The sequence below is a fragment of the Solanum lycopersicum genome, chromosome 4 (assembly GCF_036512215.1).
Source record: "Solanum lycopersicum chromosome 4, SLM_r2.1".
Taxonomy (NCBI): Eukaryota; Viridiplantae; Streptophyta; class Magnoliopsida; order Solanales; family Solanaceae; genus Solanum; species Solanum lycopersicum.
In genome coordinates this window covers 60,214,756-60,238,041 of record NC_090803.1, presented here as the reverse complement: position 1 = coordinate 60,238,041, position 23,286 = coordinate 60,214,756, and the positions used below count along the sequence as shown (strand labels likewise).

The following is a 23,286-nucleotide window of genomic DNA, read 5'->3' as shown; positions in this document are numbered from 1 at the left end:
ATTAGAAAATAAATATCGTATTTATAAGTAAAATGATATGCAAAGTGATTAAATAACAAATTTTGGACATTTTTAATAGAATAATATGTTGTAACCCAGTAATTTTAAATGTTTTGAAAGAGCTGGCCCTAAATACTCATGTGTTCGAATCTCACCGGTGACATATTTTCCCCTTTTCTTTGTACACTCTTCGTGAATTTTTTGATCCGTCATATTTTTTTTACTTTTTTTTATATATCCTTTGGTGAAATTTTTTATTCCACCACTGTAATTAAGAGGACACAAACTATTAGGAAGTTATTAATGGGAAACATAAGAGTAAGATTACCTAGACCAATTTGTGCAATTTATTCATCTGTGTAATCATTTGGTATTATCTCAAATGATTTAATGAAAGTAGTGCTTTGGTAAAAGAATATTAGTAGGAATGAAGGTGTAAAATCATCTTTTTCAAATTTCATTTATGACATCATGTTAGATATATTGTTGTCGATAGAAAAATAAATTTTAAAATATCTTAATTAATTAACGTATAACTTTGTAAATGTACATTATTGCTGGAAAATACACTATGGAAGGCATCACTAGTTCAATATGCCCATAATACCAACGTCGGAGTAGTAAGTATTTTTTTTTGCTATAAAGTCATTTTTATAAGAAAGTGTTTTAGTCAATATGAGACAATCTGATGTGAATTCAGATTTAGTCAACTTGCAATAATTTTATCTGTCCAAAATTAATCTCTATTTGATTCAAAACACAAATAGAAAGGAATGATTTATCTCTTGGCAACTCATAAGTGTGTGTATATATATTACTCAATATAAGACTTTCGGATGTGAATTCAAATTTAGTCGAATTGCAATAAATATGTATAAAATTAATCTCTATTTGATTCAAAACACAAATAGAAAGGAATGATTTATCTCTTGCCAACGTATGTTAATATTTTTTATTTCAATTTATATGAAACAAATAAAATTTAAAAAAATGAACTAAACTTTTTATATGTCTTTTTTTTAAAAAAAAATATTTTAAAGTATTAATTTATGTTCCTTTTGTGTCATTTTCGAAGAATATATGTTACTACATCTGTTTTATTTTATGTCATACAAGTGATTTTAGAAAAGTCAACGAAATTTCTTATATGATTGTCACATATTTTTAGTTGTCATTTTATTGTGATTTATATACTTTTTAGTTCTTACGTTATTTTCAAAAAATATATATAATTTTTTTGTTTCGATAAAAATAAGGGAGTCAATCAAATTTCAGTATGTTTTATAACTATGTTTCTCTTAAAATATCTTAAATTGTTACATTGCGTTTTTAAGCTTTTTAAAAAAAATGTAATTTTCAAATATGTAACAAATTAAATTAAAACGAAAAAATTAAAGTTTTCAAATCAGTATATTTCTATATTTAAATGTTCAAATTTTAAAACTCCATATATATATGCACAAATTAATAGAAAGAAGACAGAATTTTTTTAAAAAAAAAAAATATATGCAAGTTCATTTTAATAATAAAACGTAGATATTTCATTTTTAATATATGAATCCCTCCTTTTCGATTTATATGAACTTATTTTTTTGTTTTATTTCAAAAAGAAAATAAATTCTGAATTTTAATTTTTTTATATAGAATATTTAAGATCACAAAAGTAAAAAATATTTCAATACACAAAATTAATATACATATAAATTTTAATTTTAATTTTAGTTTTGATTGATTCCACCTAATATTATACTTGATATATAATTATTAAGAGCTAAGCGTAATCATTATTTATTTACTTTCATATTATAATAAACAGATATCACAATAACTCATAAAAAATGAAGAAATAACAAAAATGAGGTAATACTAATAATAATAACTAAATATGTTTCTAAAATTATTTAATTTTTCTGTTATCATTCGTGGTAGACTTTTACTTGCATTAAATTATATTTTTATCTTTGATCATCATTTACTTCACATATAGAAAGATGTTTTTAAAGTTATTCATTGTTGATAGATATTTTTATTCTTAGTTGTCTATGATACAAATATCATCCTATTCATTTTTATTTGTAAAGTTACTTTTTAACATATTTTTATTTAATTTCAATCTATTATATATTATTAATTTTATCACACTTATTTTATTTTCAAATATATCAATTAGAGCCAAAATAAAGATGAAAATAATTAATTCATGATAAATTTTTATATAAAAAGTAGACAAGCTTTATAAACATAATGAATAGAAAAAAATATAAAGAATTAAATTAAAGTAATAGTAAAATAGATATCACAATAACTAACAAAAGAAAAAGAAAGTGCAGTAATAACGAAAAAAGTTAAACGTAATAATAATAACTTAAGATGTTTCTTAAACTATTTAATTTTTTTGTTATCATTCTTGGTAGATTTTTGTTAGCATGAAATTACATTTTTGCCCTTGATCAATATTCACTTTATATATAGAAAGATAATTCTAGAATTATTTATTATCTTTCTTCATAGATTTTTGTTAGTGTGAAATTATATTTTTGCCCTTTATTGTCCTCCCACTTCACTTTCTATATAATTTTTTTAGTGTGTCATTCAGTATCATCTTTGTTTTAGAATATTAATGCGTCTTGTCTTCATGTTTTATTATTCCCATTGACTGTGACCAAACTGCGTTCCGTTAGTAAAACCTTCTAACTATATATTACTCTTCGACAGGTTTCATTACTTTTCTTCCATTCCGCCGCAAAAGGAAAAGGATATTGAATAATCAATTCACCGTTGAAAACATTAACCCCAAAAAGAAGAATATTGTAGATAGTTAGTAGATATTATTTAGTAGTAAAAGATTATTTTTCCTTGGTCGTCCTAATTCATCAATTCTATATAGTAGTAAAAAGAATCCATACTTATAAATTGGATATCAAAGAGAAAATAGGACTAAATAATGATTTTTACACAAACAAGTCAAATTGTATATAAAAATTGTGGTCTAGAAGTTGAAGTTACTCAATTTATGAAAAAATATGAAAGGATTGAACTAAAGATAAAAAAAAATATTCAGAAGAGAAAAAAATAGTTACTAGAGAAGAACTGAGACAACAATGAAGAGTGAGCAGTGATTGAAAGAGAAAAGGTCTCTTTATTTGTATTTAAAGTGTAATTTTAGAAAATTCCTATTTAAGGTCATATAAGTAAATATTATCTAGTGGTGAAAGACACTTTTACCCTTGATCATTCTTGGGCTTCTCTTTCTAGAAAATTCTCTTTTAGTGTGTGATTGACAGTTAATAGAAATTATTAATAGTAAAATACTATTTTACCCTTGATTATCCAAATTCATCACTCTTCTACGTAGTAGTCAAATATATATATAGTATTATTATTTTTATTATTATTATTATTAATCAATCTCTATACTCTTGATGCAATACTAAACCGCTCTCTTCCATCGATTTGAACTGAACCTCGTTCTAGTGAAATTATTATTTTCTTTTTTTAATATGTTTCCACTTAATTATAATTATAGAAGTTACTAGGAAGTCAAAATTGATTGCCAACTCCCAAGACATAGGCTTTAAAATGGGAAATTAGACACTCTATACCTATATAATATGTTGGATACTCTACAACTATAGGATACTCTACACCTAATATAATATATAGTTCCCTTTTTTCACTTGTACAGTATTGGATGATTTAATTTTCTCAATGATTGTTGACAATAATCATTACTTCATTAGAATGTGATAATCTATTAATTGCCCTTTCATTGTTTTACATTTGTCTTTACTCATTGGCTCACGTAATTACTTTCACAGGAAAATTAAACTGTCCACTTAATTAGACCTAATGATCAACACTATGAAAATGTTATATAATTAGTTAGAAGAATCATATAAATAATAAGTATAGCTTAATCAAAGTTTGCTAATGAGTCACGTGTAGCAAAGTAATCATGAATGTTTTATAAAGTAATTGCATTTATTTTTGTCAAACTTAATTTGTTATTTAATTAGTATTTACTACTACTAAATTAGTCTTTTTCTAAAACTACATCCTTGCACATCCCACCCCTAGTCTTTTTCTAAAACTACATCCTTGCACATCCCACCCGAAGTCTTTTTCTCGATACATAGAGATTTTGAATACGAGTTATTTGAGTCATCTAATTTGTTTAAAGCAGAAAAAAAATTATTTTAATTGGATCGAACATTTACATTCGTTTAGAAGGAGTTGGTTTTTTAAAAGATAAAGTAGGCTTGGGTCATTACTTTTGTAATAATATGGATTGTATTTTGCAAAATTTAAAATTATGATTCGAGTTTTAAATTGTAAAAGAAATTGAAACCACACATTTCTAACTAAAATTCTATATGGAATCTTAATAAATGAGTTAGCTGGCTGTTTAAATTTTTATTTTATTGATGAGAATTCGATTTTCTATTTTGTAATTCTAATGTATTAATATTTTAATTTAGTCACAGATATGCAAAATTTATCTGCCTACAAATTCAGATTAGTATCGAGCACATTTAACTATCTCCTTACAAAAAAAATTATATTGTCAAAGTTAGAGCTCGATATCTCGAATGAAAATACGAAAGTTAAAATATGTTAAAATTATAAAAGCAATTATCTTTTAGCGTGAATAGTTAATATTATATTTTTTAAGTTGGCTGTTGAACCTCGATTCTAGAAAGCAAATTAAATATTCCAACATTATTACCTCAAGTAGAAGTACTTGTAGAGTTGTAGAAGTACGATTTTCATATAAAGTATTTATCACCAAAAGAAGAAAAAAACATATAAAGTACTCAAAACATAATGTTGCTTAAACTGAATATGAAACAAATTTTGTCTTTTCAACAAGAAAAAGCCAGAGAAAAAAAAAATCATTTTTGGACTCTTTAATCTACCATAAAAAAATTTTGTTTGATAAATTATTTTTCAACATTATAAACTTTTTTCTCTATATATATAACATGTTACAAAATATGGGTCAGCTTAACCTTTTACAATTTAAATCATATAGAAACATTTTATATATTGAATTTAGTATTTTATGTGTAAAAAAACAACTATTTTTTAAAAAATACAAAACTAAAAATCAAATTGTTAAGTTTAACCGTTAGTTACTCTAAATAGAGCCATGTTAGGCATATTTTCATGAACTTCTTTTTGTAGTTTACATCGTGTAAAACGATATCCTAGTTGTAAAACATTATTCTAAGAATATAAATGTGATGTATTATTATATTATTTTGATAGATTGTATTAAATTTGCATTCATTTATTTCATAATTAAAATTGATTTAGATCTATTCTGTTTCGATTCTAAACCTGTAAGTGAGTAAAATTAGAACATAAATATGACCAATTCAACTCGCTTATGTTTGAATTAGTAATTAACTATCACGCACTTATTGATTTAGTCTATTTTATAATGAATTGATTTATAGTATAAATATGTGAAAGAACAACACAAAATTTAAAACTTAATAATAATTGGACAGATTGATGAGTTAAAATATCTTTTTTTTTAGTTTATTTCAATTTAATTCATCTTGCACAAGCAACATTTGGACAGATCAACTGTCCATATATTTCTTTATTATTTCAACTTATTCTGACTAGTTCAAATTATCACATAATCAGCTTGTTCACTAAGTAAAAAGTAAAGCTATAATTTCATTTATTAATTATTGCTAAATAAACTTGAACCAAAATAAAGAGGCTACTTAATTACATATTCGTACTTGTAAAAAGATAAGTACTCTCCAATTTTATTTTTTGTAATTAAAATTCATAATTAAAAGTTTATCAAAGTAGATTGTGATAATTCCGAAAAATAGAAAAGAAAAATAAAGTAGATAATTGAGTTAGTAAAGTGGAAAACCCAGCTCTGATGAAAGATTAAAAGCAAAAATCTAATCATGATTTGAGTAATTAATTAAGCAAAAGTAAGACACATTTAGAGAATGATTAAGACATTAGATTAGGACAATAATATTAAACAAACCAATCATATCTAACCACGTGTAAATTTCTCAAATGTTATGATACACGAGTTTTTTTTGCAAAGTAGGTCCCACGAGGACTTGACAGCTGGCAATTATCCTACGTGTATATCTTTTGTCGGTGGAAGGTAAAAAAAAAAAAAAATTAAAAAAACGGTAATAGTGTAGGCCCCACAAGTAGCAGCCCATGAACATGGTGTTCGAATATCCAGTCCACCCACTCCACATCGCCGACAGAATGATCTGACGGATTATAGAGCTCCACGTTTCAGTTAACGTGGGTCCCGTAAAACCTTTTTGAGTGATGTTGGTGTGTCGTTTTCATTAGCTGTGAAGCAAAAACAGCTGCTAAATTTGTCCTTATATGGGGCCCTGTTTTTGAATTATGACGTCATAAAGATTGGAATTTGATTTGGGTTTTCATTGATTTTATTTTTGCCTTTTTAGTAATGTACTTATATGTACTAGTATAATAATTTACATTATTTTTGGTTGCTTTTTACCATGAAACACACAAATGTGTGACAATGAATAGCGGGAAAATATTGGCGGCTACTTATACAATTTTGAGAAATTTGAAAAAATAGAGAAGATAGCAACGTAGATACGTTAAAAATTATTTCGTTTTTATTCTATGAATTAATTCTTTAAATAATTATTATTACGATAAGATATTGTTAGATTTTTATATATCTCGTTGCATCACGTTATGTTCAATCATTTTTACTTAGTGTTTATATATTTTTTTTAAAAATAATATCTTCTTTACTCTAGTTATCTAAATATTATGGAATAAATAACATTTGATAGAGCATATACAAAATAATAAATCATCGATTAGATTTTCTTTAACTGAAGTAATCAACAACATATTTTTAAAACAAACACTAACAGAGAAGCTTTTTCAATTTTTTAAAAGATTCTCTTGGGGAAAATAAAAAATCTAAAGTGCCGGCATTTTCAACTTTTAGTTATTCTAATTTCATGAAAATTATTCACTACACAGATGTCTTAAAAATAAATTTATTCTCAAAGCTTTTCAAATAACTTGATATAATTCTTATAATCCATAATAATAGAAACTTGAACATAAATTTTTGATTGCAAATTAAAAGACGTTAATTCTATAATTAATATTTTCATATGTAACAACTAATTACAATTACACGTATAAATATTATTTAAAAGAAAAAGCAAGTGCATGGTACAAACGCATTCAAGAGAGAAGAACAAGTTAGTTGGCCTGAAGTTACTATAATGTCCTTCAACCAGAATAATTAATAAGCAAATTAACTAAACGACCAAAGAATATTAAAAAAAAAACTGTAATTAAATGTTGCTTTTTAATTTCAATACTTGCAAGGGAAATTACTATTTCTCAAAGGTATTAAATTAAATTTCATTAAATACACCGTCCAAGAATTAAACGATCTTAACATAAATGATAAATCTTTGTGAGGGCCAGATTTCATTATTTATTTTTGAAATTTAATTAGCATGAATCAATTATTTTTTTTGGCCACTGATCACTTCACAACTACTCTTGGTTTTCATGAAAGGTACAAATAACAAATCAATTATATTAATTCTAAAAAAATGTAGATGACATAATCAATTTTTATAATATATTAAGTTCACTGGTTTTTCAAGTAAGAAGTTTGTTACACCATCAATTGGTACATTTATTTAAGAGTCCGTAAATAATAAAAGAGCAGAAAGCTAGCTGAAGATGGAACAACTTTAATAAAACAAGAAAAACGTATATCAAAGTGAGATGTTTTCAGATACCTAATCATATTTTTCTTTGTACGAATAGGCACTCCATATACACATTATTTATTTAAAAAATAATAAGCCGAAATTTTTTTCATACTCTCTTTGTTTTATCTTATTCGATTCATATTTAACTTAATAACATTTTTCATAAAGCTTTTGTAAGGATGCACTTTATTAAATTAATCTTATCAATGATGTTTTGAACTCTAAATTTGACTTCTGTTTTATGTAATAATTTATTATTAAGGATATTATCAAAAAATAAAATAAAATTAATGAAAGCACGTTTGATTTGTTAAAATGAATCAATAAAGCAAATATCTTGAATATAGGTGCCGCTTTTAGAAGTCTCAAGAGCGTAAACTAGTCGAACTTGCTTGAATCGATAGGACTTCTCTGTCTATTTAATTAATTTTGTTATAGACTCTTCCCCACGCCTATTTCTTCCCTCGACCCTGGAGCTTGCCCCCCGCCCTAGGCTATTGAGTGACTGATCCTGCCATAATATACTTCTGTCTATTATATCACTGGCAATCAAAATCGAGCATACATACGATGATCTTCTGGGACATGTTTCATGCATGTACTAAATTAGTGCATGCACTAACGTAAATTAGTTGTAACGGAATAATTAAGATTTTTCCAGCCAATAAATTAAAGTTGCATATATATATAAGTTAAAGCTCTATAAACATAAAAACTTCTTGATAAAAAAAGTTTATTTTTTAATACCAAGTTCAAATTCTGATCAATACAATTAGTAATTTCTGGCTACAAAATAACTTAAACAAAAAATACGTTGATGCAGACAATGTTATTTCATCAAGTTGACCACCAACGAATGATACAAGACATTAATTTAATTTCCAAGTCATTTTCTTATCTTTCTTTTTTTTTTCTTTATCCTCTACAGAGACTTTTATATTCTGTTCTTGGCCTCTTGTTTTTGTACGAAAATCTTATGTGTGGAGAGAAATTTAGAAAATCTCATTCAAAGTAATGACAAATTGTCTTATTTGATGATGATAGTTTCTAATGTTAGAAATGAAAAATATGGAAAACAAGATTGTGAATCTTTCGTTTTAATTTATTTGTTTCTTTTATTTAATTCTTCTTCGTTTTAATTTATTCAATTAAAAAAATATCTCTCACTTTTAAGCTTTGTATAATCAAAATAATAAAAACAAATTAAAACAGAGGAGATATATCGTTTACTATCAGTAGGAATCTGCCGACACTCCAGGTGAGTCATGTGTGGACAATGTGCATATTTTTTTTTTATATATATAATATATAATTGTAATTTAATGTATTTGTATTATACTATGTGCCACCGACAGTTGGCATAGGGTCACCTTCGAGGCAAAGGGGTACTACAATATTACTAGTAAAAAAACCCAGCTCATTTATTACTTTTTCTCATCAAACTTTATAACTTTCCACAATTTCTTCATTTCCATCTGTCATCTGATTATAAATCAAAAGTCCTTTGATTCATTGTATTAGTATAATTATTATTAATTATAAAATCTAAAAGTTGATGTAAGATATTTGGTTGGCCACCTAAAAAAATACTAATAGTCCCACAATTAGTAATGTTACACCAAATTAATAAATTATGATAACATAATTTTTCACTAGTATATCTAAGCTTTTGGTGATATGCTAGGATTTATGTTCATGTTGTAAGAAGCAAAATTGTTTTGCCTAAAAAGTTAATCTCTTGATGTTGAGACATTTATGGATTAGTTCTACTTTCTCCGTTCACTTTTATTCTATTATTGTCTTATAAGTAACGTGCAAAATATAATATTAATAAGTAAAAGTGAATAAAGGAAGTTCGTGAAAAATTAATTAAAAAAATCCGACCTACCGGATTCGAACCAGTGACCTAAGGATTATCTGAGGGAGTTTCCCACTACAGTCCTCCGCTCTACCAACTGAGCTAAGGTCGGGTGATATTAATACGTGCTGTAAATAATGAATATATTAATTTTATTTACATGAGATGGAACCTTTACTAATGAGTGAGTGTCCACAAGTTCCAATACAAATAAAATAAATGCATGTGGTAATCATCAAAAGACTGGTATTTAGAGGATTGAGATCAACCTAAACAACAACATGACTAAGGCTAATAAAATACTCATAGGGCTACAAGTATGACATTTGGTATATGTAGACTTTATAATTTTTTGTAGAAATCAAGGTAACTACACTAGTGATGATGATGAGTATCCATTAAGAAATATCATGGTAAATTTTGTAGAAATCAAGGTAACTTAGTTTTCTTGGTAAATGTTATGTTCCAATGATTATTTTTTGTTGCTTCAACTTGAGAAAGATCCCCCTTTTTAAATGAAAAGAAGAAGAAAAAGATATCAAAGGGAAAGAATACATTTTAATAGCACTATCAATATATCAAAAATATATTTAAATGATAGTAAATGTATTAATTAACAAAGAGTGTTAACTTTTTTTATCAATATCAGTTAATTATTATTGAATTTAATTTCGACTTAAGAACATTTATATTTCAACTAAAACTATAAATTTAGTGACAATTACATAATTACCTCTATATATGATATATATCCTTTCTTTAACAAAGAAACAATTATAAGAAGGCATACATGTAATTGATATTTAATATATAGACGGTTGGCCATCTGTTTAATTAGGTAATATTCCATTACCAAAATTCTCGATTTTAGTCTCCATTTATTCCTCTAATACAACCAAAGCAGATAAACCAAATAATTTTTACTGAAAAAGCTGAACAATGTCACTAGAGAATATGGATATATTTGTTATATATGATGGTATTGATTATTTTTTTAAAAAAAATACATAAAAATAACTATAATGAATGAATATTACATTATTCAAAAAGATTATTTTCCAAAGGTTTGATTGACGGGTGAAAAATAATTTTCTTATAAAATAATTAAAGAGTATTTTGACGACAACAAATACTATAAGAAAGTGAAGGCGAAGGATTGCGCAAAATCATTTATAGAACTTACTTTTTTTTATTATATATTTTTACTATTAATATCATTTTCTTCCTTCTTAACAAACTCATAACAATCGAACATGAAAATATAAAAAGAAAATATTAGATATACATCCTATATTTTAATATATATATTTGGTCAAGGATATAATTATTTTTTGATAAGCAGGATGTCTCGAAATTCAAGAGAAATGGTTGAGTAATTTGTGAACCTGTTGTTGTGTCCTCTTATGCCAGCAACTCTTATGCTGTCTTTTACATCACATGTCATGTTTATGCTCACTCCATCATTCTTTGTTTTCCCTTTAAATTAGCACAAACATACTCATCCATACAAAATATATCCTACTCCCTCTCCAAGTGGAACTATAACTTTTTTGTTTCTATTCCTATTCCTAATTAACCTCTTTTCTCTCAAAAGAAAACATTGTTATTGAGGTGCTTAATGGGCTACTTAACTTTGTAACACTATCACTGGGCTTAAATGGGCTCATAACCAACTTTTTCTTTTTCATACCAGCTAAATAATAAGGAAAAACTATCTAATTACATCGATATTTTTGTTATAAATATGATTCTACTTTATTTACTGTCTTACTAATCAATAATTTTGTATCAGATTTCATATATCAATTATTCTTGATACTAGATATATTTTAAAATACAAATACATAGAGAAAGCGAGAGAGAGAAAGTTGATGTATCTTAGATACATGTGAATCACACTTTGGTATGAAAAAATTACACCTGATTTGACCCCTATATATCTGAGATTCGTGTAACTAGATACTTCGAGAAAAATATTGAAGCTATTTTTGAAAAGTAAAGCAAAGGCACGCAATTAGGTCCTAAACTAATTGAATTTATGTTTTTTTGCTCAATAATAAATCTTGAGCATTAGCATAAGAGAAACATAGGTGATTTACAAAAATGCCGTTGGTAGTATTTGTTATGTACTTAAACTATTGTATCAAACTAAAATGTCTTTAGTTTCGTGATGAAATTGTAGGCACTATTACGTCTCTATATATGGACAAGGAGAAAAAGAAGTAACAACTAATTAATGTGCTTTACTCGATTTTGTTGCTTTACTTACTCATATAGACTTATGGATCCGAGTTTGATTAATATATTCTTATTCTATAAGATGTAATTCATTTTTACATGCTAAATGATTGCAAGTTTTTTCTTGATGGTAGAAATCGAGCCCAAGTACATCAGATTTATTTGGGACAAATAACATAGTGAAATTGTTTTATTTTATGAAAAAAAATCTTGATTTTTTTGTAGCTTTGTGATAACAATAATATTGTGTTTTTTGAAGTCACGCCATCTTACGCCTTTTCAATCCTACAAAGACAATTTAGGAATTAATATTTCGAGATTTAGCTAGGATGTAATTCATCTCCTTAAATTCTTTCTACAAAATATTTGGATCCTTTTTTAGCGGAAAAAAAAAAGAGTGAAGAAATTAAACTAGAGCAAGTCCTGAGGAAACTAAGTCGTTCTTTTATTTAACTATTTAAACTTTTATTTCGTCGGTGAGGATTTGATTTTCTACGTGATAGTCTTCTCCTCTATTTCCCCTTTATCCCCACCAACAATTCTTTTCCACCTATCTAACCTTCTTTTTAAGCCATATATGATTAATGGGTCGTTTGGTATGGCACAAAAATGGGATATTCAACTTTATAGAGGATTATTAGTTGGGCTAAGTTATGAAGTAGGTAGGGCAGTTGAGCCCACATGCTCCATTCTGGTACTAATTGTACATAACCTAGGTCAGGTGGGTTCTATATGACCAGACAAAGGTGTGGGCTGGGCTCCTATACTATGACTTGGGTTTTAGGCTCTTCTTTGGGTCCACAGATACACTATAGGACCTCATCGACTATATTCATGTCGCTTCATTTAAACTAATTTCTCGAACACTAGAAGTTCTATACATTGTCGATTGGCTCTGCATGACTAAAGACTAGTAAATAAATGTTGAACCTTTAACATATACACTAAAATGATTAAGATTTAATCCCAACTTATGTATATCATCACTATACATAGTTCTTCGAGTTAAGAAATTGTAAATCCACCTTCTTTCATGTGCTTTATCAACAAAAGTCAAACTTAACTCCCTTTTAGTTATTACAATTTGATTCTATTAATTTCTAGGGCATTGTGGTGTATTGGTTTTATGCTTTATTGGGCCTTAATGATGTTGACTCTTTTGGGCTGATCGAAATCCAATCTACACACATCATTACACCAAATGATCTTTAGTGAATATATTTATTTAGTGACAATTACTAGCAACGATTATTATATTTTGAGCTCTCTTTATTAATGTTTACTGAAGCCTATAGCTGGATCTAATTACAATCAGATAAAGACTTTAATATTCTCTATATTAATATACATATTTATTGTCATTAAAATGTAGTTTTGCTATAGCGCATGTTGTTGATTCAAATCACTAAAACTCAGGTTGGCTATAAAGAGCACAATCCAAGGCTAAATACTTATGGTTGATCAATTAGTGAAGTAATATAGTGAGGGAAAGGTGAAAGAATCAAATAACACAATTGAAATAGATCTCAATAAATGAAGCAGATGCTTTTTATAGTTTCTTGATTTATAATTCTGAATTTAAAGATAATACAACGACTAGTTTCACAATTTAATTATTATTTTATACTAATAATATTCTTATAAAAACAAGATATACACAAATGAAGTTAAAATTACTAGTAAAATTTTATCGAAATACTAACCTGTGGTTAAAATCTACCATTGGTGGAGTATCACATTAGGTTCTGTGTATTCTAATTATATATAATATATAGTCGGAGATATTCATCATCAGTCTAAAATAAGTACATTAGGTATTTGATTAGGTAGCTTTTATTGGTGATGAAAAATTCATAATCTTTTTTCGTTATGATTAAGCCGATATATTCCTTTTCAAAGTAATCCACCCTTAATTAATTAGTAATATTTCTACCAAACCAAATAAAAATAAAATATATTGATTAGGTTTACAACTTTTCACATTCCATACACATAATTTTTAACTGAAATCATAAACTTTAAACTAAGTATTATGATTAAAGTTAATTTACCAAATTAATTCTTAATTAATATTCTGCCTCTTCAACTTTAAATCCGTTACATTAGTCTTTATGACAACTCTATGTGCACCTATAAATAACCATCTCCAAAAAAAAAAAAAAAAATCATATTTCCCATTATATTCCACGTACTATATACTATATTTTCAATATTTCTCTAAAAGAAAATTCCAATATGACACCTTTAAAACTTTCAATAATACTACTAGTCTCATGGCTTCTAACAACTACTACTATAGCAACCAACATGTCCAAAATTAAACCAGGACAAGGCATTGCTGCTAGACTTCAATTACTAGAAGGCGGAGATGGAGGAGGAGCTAGCATGCCAGTGTGTTGGAACGCGTTATTTGAGTTGAAATCATGCACGAATGAGATCGTACTCTTCTTCTTCAATGGTGAATCTTACTTAGGAAAAGATTGTTGCAAAGCGATAAGGACTATTACTTATAATTGTTGGCCGTCTATGCTAAGTTCCGTTGGTTTTACTGCTGAAGAAGTTGATGTTCTTCGTGGTTATTGTGGCACACCTTCTCCTGAATCTGCCGTGGAGATTACCGTCTAATTAAGATAATTTTTACCTGCATTACAAAAGATGAAATTAGAATTTTGAGTTTTATGAGAGAAAAGTACTTTTAGATTTAATAATAATTTTGTGATATGCTAAATTTGGTTATAATATATGATGAACAACGCTAGCTTTTATTGGATTCTAGTGATATTTGTCTTTTGTCACTTTTCTTTTTTCAATATTCTTCATTAAAGTTTTGCATGATGATGTATAAGAGAAAGTTATAATGATTTTATGGTGGGGGCTATATAATGAGCAAAATCAGAAAAAGGAATATACGTAAATATTTGAGCAATCATAAATCACACACCAATTATAGCTTGTGTGGACTTAATTTAACCGTATAAGTGATACACTAGATATATTTATTATTAAAGAGATTGTGATTGATTGATAAAATATATATTTTACATTTATAATTTTTTTTTCTTGCATAAGGGTCTTTTAGTTACGTTGTTGTAGCGACCCCTTTTGCATTGCCCTTCCAAGACATAGCATCTTGCAAAAGGCAAAGAAATTATCTTTGTAATAAACATTTTTATCCTTTAATACCAAATTAAATTTATCAGTTAAAATAAATATAATATATATATATATATATATATATATATATATATATATATCATTTAATCATAATTCAATTATAAATTTTTATGCTAAAAGATGTCAGACCTACTAATTAGGTCCTCACGTGGATTAATAGCATTTAATATTGTTAACTATAAAACTTCCAAGCAGAAATATGAATAAAAAAAGTTGTAACGAAAAATGATAATAGGAGAAAAAAGAACACTTTTTCCCACGTAACTTATAGACGTATTATATACGTTGACATTGACCTATGATATATATATATATATATATATATATAAAATTTTTTAACTATATAAACTAAAAAGAATAATTCAATAAATGACTACTTTATTTGTTTACTAGTCTAGATCTAATACGACTTACTACACCAAATCAAATTGACAACCAACACTAAATTATATGTAGCGTAAAATCATGGAGAATGAGTTCTGATCAAGTCATGACCATTAACTATTATTATTATTTTATTCTTAATTTTCTTTTCATAAAAGCTTATAACACGTGATATTGATATTAAATTAATATAAATAACGCGTGTTTAATAATTACTTAACTATAACTTTCACTTTATTAATTACTTAGCATCTTAATCATATATTCGTACAAATTTAAATTAATTTTGATGTAGGCATTGAGATAACTAAATAAGTATTCGCTATATTTATTTTTCTTTATAATTTTTCAAAATAAAAAAATAGAAGAAAAAAATCCTTGCATCTCTTATTTCACCACCAAAAGCGAGTAGGATAAAAGTAATTATTTTTCATCTTTAATTAAATGCTTCATTTATGAATTTAACTTTAAAATAGAGAAATTTTTTATTCAAAACATTTTTTATTATGAATTTGAAAATTAATTCAAATGTAGGATCTTAAAATCATTTGAGAAGGAAAAAGAATGAAACATACGTTCCAGATCGATAGGATGAAGACCTAAATGATAATATAGCTGATTGGATACGTTATGTAATTGATAAAGACAAAATTCATGTCTTCATAGCCGAAATATAGACACAAACTTCTTCGTCACCAGCACAAGTGAATAAAAAATTAAAAAAAATCATATCATAAAAAATGACAATATCATAATTAAGCTACAAAATTTAAAATACTACTACCTAATAAAAATTTGAATAATATAGGAAGACACTGATTTATTAGGAGGAAATAGGATCATATGTTGTTGATTTGATTCCAATTTATGAGATACAAATCTTATTAGTTGAGCTGGTGAGTTCAGAATTATCTAATATCAAATTTTATAAAACAAAGAAATAATATTAAAAAAATTTCTTTAATTTTTTATTTTTAATTTTGCTAGTGATTCAACATAGCTATAATTAAATTATTAATTTGCGGGAGCCAACCCCACCTCCCCTTGTTCAACAACATGATGTCGGATTCAATCAAATTACTCTAACGCTTAAACCCTTTTCCTCTTCCTATTTTCCCATCATTTTCTCCGTCCCTCTTCCTCCTTTCTCCGGCTAAACTTCCGGCGGACGGCACTAGCTCCGGCGTGACGTCCGACTTTAATTTGATTAACTCTAAAACACTTAGCCGTTGAGTAGTGAGACAGCACCAACACCACCTTTCTTAGTTTCTCCGCCATTGCTAATCGCTTGTATTTTTTCGGTGCATTAATGGAAACATCAAGTGGGTATCTGAATTATCATCAAAATCCCTCTTTTGGTTCTTCTAGAAGAGACGTCTCTTACAGGTTCGCTTACTTCTGCACCTTTTTTTCAAGTGAAGAGTCTTAATTAAAAATTTGATTAAAATAATTGTGATTCAAATTAGAGTTTCTACTTTGAAGTTTTGATTTTGAGTTGAAGTGTGCTATTAAGTGTATTAATTAGTGGGTAATTGTTGTTTCATGGTTCTCGAAGTATTAATTTAAGAGGAATCTTATGATGGTGACTTGAACTGTTTATTTTTAGAATTAGGTTTCTGTTTTGTGGTTCCAATTTTAATTTCTTACGTAATAACTCATACTTTAAGGGAAAAATTGTCATTGGGAAATGGAATTTGTGGGTGGTAAGTATGGAGTCTGGCCATGTTTTGGTAGGTGCAAAATTAATTTTTGTGGAATCATTTGCTGTGTGGGTTGGTTGGAATTTTCTTTTGGAACTCTTAAACATATCAATTTTAGGGGGAAGTGCTCATCTTGAGCTGCAATTATTTAGGTCAAACCAGACTCAAGCTTATTCGAAGTATCCCAATGGTGTAACATTGTTGACATATTAGGGAAGAGTAGGAAGATGACTTTAATTCTTGTTTAGTTTCGGAGAAATAAATGTCTCACGAGGAATGGAAAGAAACATATCATATTTGATCTCTTAAGTCTGTGCATAGAATTATTGAGTGGGTCATCACTTGTAGGAATGACATAATGCTAATCCATATTCCACGCTGCCAAGGAAGCATCGGTTTCAATCTCATTATGACTTGGTCGTTTGGAATAGCAATTAATTCGATCAGAAGATTCGTGAAAGTATGAAAATACTAATTGAGTTCCTTCTGTTTTAAAGTTTAATTTCCATGTTAGTGAGAACACATGTTGTGTAATTTAGATGTTTATTTATAGAATGTTCATACCTGCAGTTTTCCTGTTTTGGGAGAAAAAGAATTAGTGTTGTATTAGGTAATGAAGTGAGTGAAGTTAAGTGTACCTGCATTTTGATCTACCTCCCTATTGTTGGCATTGCTGCTTGGATATGGAGAAGCGAGAGTTTGAACACATGGGACAAAGTGTTCTTTAGCTAAAAAGACTAGATTATTGTTGCAAAAAAAGAGAGAGATTATACTATAAGAAATTTAACTGAATTATAAGGTAAAGATTATATCTTTTATAGGATTTCATATTTGATATGGGACAAACTGTACCTGTCTCAATGTTGTAGTCTCACTCTTTATCTTGAAGATTTCAGCTACTTGTTTGCATTTTATTGGTGCTACACTGCTATCTTTTGATCTTCTACTTATCTCAAGTTACGAAATTTTCTCGAATCTTTTAATTCTGCTTTTGGTTAAAGATCTCATTGTATCGTTCCTTTTTTAATTCATAAAAAAAGAAGAGAGAAAAAAGGGAAAACATGTCTTGTTCCTAATTCTCTTAAAATGAATTTTCTAGTTGACACTTGACTGTTAGCTATATGAATCCTCATTGTTCATGTCGCCTCATTTGAAGCTATCTCAATTCAATATTTAAAAATTTAGTTTCTTTTTAACACTAGTAAACTTTTTTACTTTTTCTATGGATATACAAATCTTTAACAAGGCTAAAAATAGACTTATAGTGAAAAAATCCTATCTAAAAATAGACTTATAGTAAATTTATCAACATGGTTAAACTTTATGGTTTATCCAACTTGTTGTTTTGACGAAAAACTTGATCCAGCTAATTGGTATCCTCGATATCTATTCTTTTATTCTATTGTGTCCTATTTCGCTGGGTCTCATGGGCTCCAAGAGATTCTTGGTATTTTGAGACTTCATTCCATAATGATCTTTTTCCCTGTCTCGTCGCTTTTAACTCCTTAAATCACTGTGGTTTTTTCACCTATAGAGTATTTCTCATGGTTCGAGCTTTTGGTTGACGTCTTTGCTAGATTCGTCAATCAACACAATATCGCTAATAAAGAGCATACTGCCATGTGATATATGTTTAGTTAGTTCATCTATAACTAGAATAAACAAGTACAGCCTGAATGCTGATCTGTGGTATAATTACTTCTAGGTATTTTGATACTTCATTCCATATGATTTTTTTTCCATCTCATTGCTTATAACTCCTAAAATCACTGTGGTTTTTTCACCTACAGATTATTTCTTCATGGTTTGAGCTTTTGGTTGACGTCTTTGCTAGATTCGTCAATTAACACAATATCGCCTATAAAGAGCATACTACCATGTTGATCTGTGGTATAGACCCCCGATTATGGAAAATCATTTATTTTTCCTACCACGATCTTACACTAGTGTTAGCTCCTTCATACATGTCCTTTATGACATGTATAAGTTAACATGAATTAGTTTTTCTCCAACAACCACCAAAAGACTTCTTGTGATGCTCTATCGTATGCTTTGTCAAGGTAAATAAACACCATGTATAGATATTGGACAGATAATTTCTTAAAGTTTAAAGTTTGACTAAAATCCTATTTGGTTAACTGACATTACATTCTCAATCCTTGACAATCACCCTAAAGTTGTAATATGTTTTACATTCGAGTCATTTTCTTGGTCTTGGGAAGATCACAGCTAAAATAAAGGGGGAAAATGAGGGATCCGACCACTTCTGATAGATTCTGGATAGCTAAATTCTTAAGTTCAAACTAATGTTTACATGACCAGAAGTAAGGCCTTAAAATTGAAGAAACCTATTAAATCTGTAAAGAGAACAATGGGTTGTGGACATGTTTGAGCTATTAATAATCCAATAGAAATTCTTTAGAAGCTTCTTTGTCTTTGGGTTGAAAATTGCAGTTTGATTTTTCACATATGAAAATGGACAAGTAGTGCGAGGAAGGTGACAAAGGAATTGTCTCTTAAATAAAATATCACCAACGAATTAAGTTTTCTCTTCTCTCATCTTCTCCTGCCTTCTGAGTTTTCCTTCTTTACATCCCAGCACGGTTTTCGTTTCTTGCTGTATCTTTGGCATGTTGGTCAAGGGGTTTAATGCATGTATTGTTCATTCGGTTCATCTAATTGAGTTATTGGCTTGAAACGTCTATTTCATGGATGAAAGTTGGTAGCTTTGTGGTTCATCTTAGTTGGAGATGTTATAGCCACTTGTTTAGATTTCACATTGAAGATGAGGCTATGGTTTGCCATTGGAATGATGTTATATGAACTGCTTGTCGAGGGGCTATTTTGGTTTTAGATTAACATATTGACAATTTTGTTCTCATTGAATCATGAGGTTCATTTTTTAGGTTATGATTATTGATAAGTACACCAATTATCTCTAAATAGTTCCATATACTGTACTACTTCTAACAACAGGTTGTCAGTAATATAAGGTAGTTTTGAAAAATAGTGAATAGATGAATTGACATTAGCCTTTCACAGTGTAGTGCTCTATTATTGGAAAATGATGAAGTTCTTCACATTTGTCAATGGATGAAAAGTTTGGCTGTCGCTGAATCATGGAATATCTTGAACTTTAGGGCTCATGGGTGTGATTTTACATGTTGGATTTTAGTCTCAGTATCCCATAGTGCAAAGAAATAGCTCCATATTGACTTTGAAGATTTGATGGTGTTGCTTAGGATTTTAGCCATTTTCTGGAAAGTGTTTTCTGGTAAATCTAATTACTCAACCAGCAGTATATTCTGGGCAAAAGTATTTGCCGTAGATTTTATCATTGATAGAGCACGTTAGGGGTTCTTTTTCTTTCTTCATTTTTCTTGAAAGAGAGGGCAACAATATCCGATATAATTTCTTTCAGTGAGCTAAAAGTTTTTACCGAGTCAAAAGCAAACAGTGCAAACAGGCACTAAAGTCGGTTTGAGGTTGAAGCACAAAGGACATTTAAAGCTTGGGTTTAGAGAAAAAGCCATCATTGATTGCTATTGTTCTTTTGGATTTTCAGTTAAATAACTGTCATTACCTCTTTTTGTCAATTAGATCTGCGAAAAACATCATTTTTGGAGTATGTGCTTTTCATAATATTTTTTTGAACTCCAAAAAAATAAAAGTAAAATTGAATTTGCACCAAGTAGCAAAAAAGGAAAAAGGGAATGGACATCAGTCATGACTTAGCAAAAGTTGATTCGATGCCAAACAAAAACTCATCTCCCTGGTTATGGTTCTATATGAAACTCAGCAGAGACTATATTTGTACCTACATATGGTTTATGCTAGAATGTCTTGAGAACTTAAAATGTATCTGTTGTTTGGAATTCCTAATTAAGTCTGATTAGTAGCATAACTACCTCCTATTATATATGGTAAAGTAATTCTGAGGTAAGCTTCACATTTTGTGAAGAGCTAGCCAGTAGGAACCTTTAAGCATCTAAATCATAAAGAAAAACAAGATACAGTTTTTATCTACACTTCTGAGAAATGTGGGTACTTTTTTGATCTTTTACCAACTCCCTCTTCTTAAAGAGGGATTACCGATCACAAAGTGCTCCCTGGTTAGTGTTTTGAAAGGGGCAGGTTGGCTACACTGTGTTCCTCTTGCTTGCTTAGCTTTATTAAAGAGTGATGCCTGTGTGTGAATCAGAATGAACCTCTAATGGAAATGGGTCATTCTAATGTTGTATGCTTGGGTGTGTATTTGCTAACCATCCCAAAACAAAGAGAAAAGGTATGTGAGCAAAAAGTGAAAAATAAAATAAGATCATTTAATCCAGTTATTTGGATTAAGGTATTGGTTCTAGAGTGGATAGCGCCATTCTTTCTTTTACCTTCGTAGATATTGTCTTCACTTGTTATGTAGAAGTGCTTCTTTAGCGACACAATCATCTATCTGATTTGTTTTTTATGCAGCTGTGGCAGTTGTGGGTATGAGTTAAATCTTAATTCATCAAGTCGCAATACTGCTTCCATTGGGTCCAAGTATGGGAAGTCCATTAAGAAAGGGATGATCTCCTTCTTGTCCATTGATGAGAGCAGATTTACCCAGGTTGATGAATTCAAGTGTGTACCGTTCTTTTTCTCCAAACGTTCTTGGGGCTTGTTCCAGCGGCGAACAAAACTTCAGTGCAGAAAATGTGGTAACGATATTGGAATTGCTTATGATGATAGTGCTTCTTCTTACCCACTTGTAGCCGATGCATCAGATACAGCCTCCGGTAGTGAAATAACCACTCATAGGAAATACAATATCAAAATCCGCTCGTTGCAACCGTCTTCCTCAGCATCGGGTACTCCTCTCCCTGAGTGATATATAATGCCTGTGAATAATTCTTCTGTTTGGCATGTATTTATGATCATGCAATAGCACTTTGCTGGAATTTTAAAATTCGAGGTGCTTTTTAGTTTCCTGTTATATTACTTATCAAGTAAATAAGACTGATCAGATTACAGGCTTGGTTGGAGGATTTGTATAATTTTCTTGCTATCCATCTCTCAAGAGGTGGGCAAGCACTCTTTTGGGGGATGTAGTTTGTATTTTGTACATAAGGAACAGAACTGTCAATGAGGTGTGGATTTGAAGCAGCTAAGTTTAGCATTTGTCATTTTTTATTGTGTTTTGAATACCTATCAGGCAATTTTCAAGCTGTCACAACTAACGTCTATAAATTCATGGCTACTTGGATCAGTGCTCTCTCTCTCTCTCCCTCTCTCGCGCACACTAACACACACACGAGGGTGGTCTTAGTTGTTACTCTTACGTATTTTACGTGCTTTTTCTAGTTTGTGTATTGCTTTCTTCTCCCTTGTTTGTCTCAACACATTCTAATTGACTTGATCATATAAAAATTCATATAAGCTGTTCTTGTTACCTTATAGCTCCTTTAGTTTTCCTTTCTCGAGTCATCCTTTTAAATATTATTCATAGGTACCCAAGAAAGGACTATTAACTGGACTTTTCAGCCATTATGGACCATTAAAAGCCCAGTCCACACCCTACAGATAGTGCAACAAGATGGTGCACAAATTCTAGCATGAAATTTGGAGTTTATTCAGGTAGTTTTGAGTCGAGAGTACATTGAAAATCACTTTTCCACCTTCATAATTTATTTGAGCCATCACATTAGTATGTTGTTATTTTGGTATTAACATAATTGTTTGACCCCGTCTATTGTACAATTTGCACTATTATATACTACAATGGAATGGATTTCATTCAATCAACAACGAACAATCAATATGGTTCAATTATTTCGACCAACATTTATTAGTTTTATCCTTTAGTCAATGCTGGTTAATACTATATACTACAGACTGCTTCAATATGTATCTCGTACTATTGAGACTCTTCCCCATAGTAAGTTCTAAAATCGATCCATAAAGGAGAAATAGAGCTGCCTTCTCCATATTTTTTTTCTTTCGAATCTCCCATCTAATATTCGATATCTCTGTATTGGAGATTGATTAAATTTAAAATCAAGCATAGCAGGCTCATTTTAGGGGCGACACTCTCAAGTCTCGACAATTTTTTTCATTCTCATAGGTTTGAATCTGATGTTGGTCCTTTCTTCATGAAGGGATTACAATTCACAATTATTAC

The 23,286-nt window shown here is 28.8% G+C and overlaps 2 protein-coding genes and 1 non-coding gene across 3 annotated transcripts; 2 read left to right on the top strand and 1 right to left on the bottom strand.

Annotated features, from left to right (window-relative positions):
* Positions 1 to 9,656: 9,656 nt before the first annotated feature.
* On the bottom strand, positions 9,657 to 9,748 carry TRNAY-GUA (transfer RNA tyrosine (anticodon GUA)). Its single transcript is given in 2 exon segments — positions 9,657 to 9,692; positions 9,712 to 9,748. It is a non-coding gene; the product is annotated as a tRNA-Tyr (tRNA).
* Positions 9,749 to 11,549: 1,801 nt separating this feature from the next.
* On the top strand, positions 11,550 to 14,669 carry LOC104647135 (egg cell-secreted protein 1.2). The gene has a single exon (XM_010321796.2). The coding sequence runs from the start codon at positions 14,110 to 14,112 to the stop codon at positions 14,497 to 14,499; it is 390 nt and encodes a 129-aa protein (XP_010320098.1). The 5' UTR covers positions 11,550 to 14,109; the 3' UTR covers positions 14,500 to 14,669.
* Positions 14,670 to 16,408: 1,739 nt separating this feature from the next.
* Positions 16,409 to 22,920, top strand: LOC101248096 (uncharacterized protein At4g08330, chloroplastic). Its single transcript, XM_010321795.4, has 3 exons — positions 16,409 to 16,818; positions 21,600 to 21,976; positions 22,615 to 22,920. The coding sequence occupies exons 1-3, from the start codon at positions 16,742 to 16,744 to the stop codon at positions 22,722 to 22,724; spliced, it is 564 nt and encodes a 187-aa protein (XP_010320097.2). The 5' UTR covers positions 16,409 to 16,741; the 3' UTR covers positions 22,725 to 22,920.
* The last annotated feature ends 366 nt before the right edge of the window (positions 22,921 to 23,286 follow it).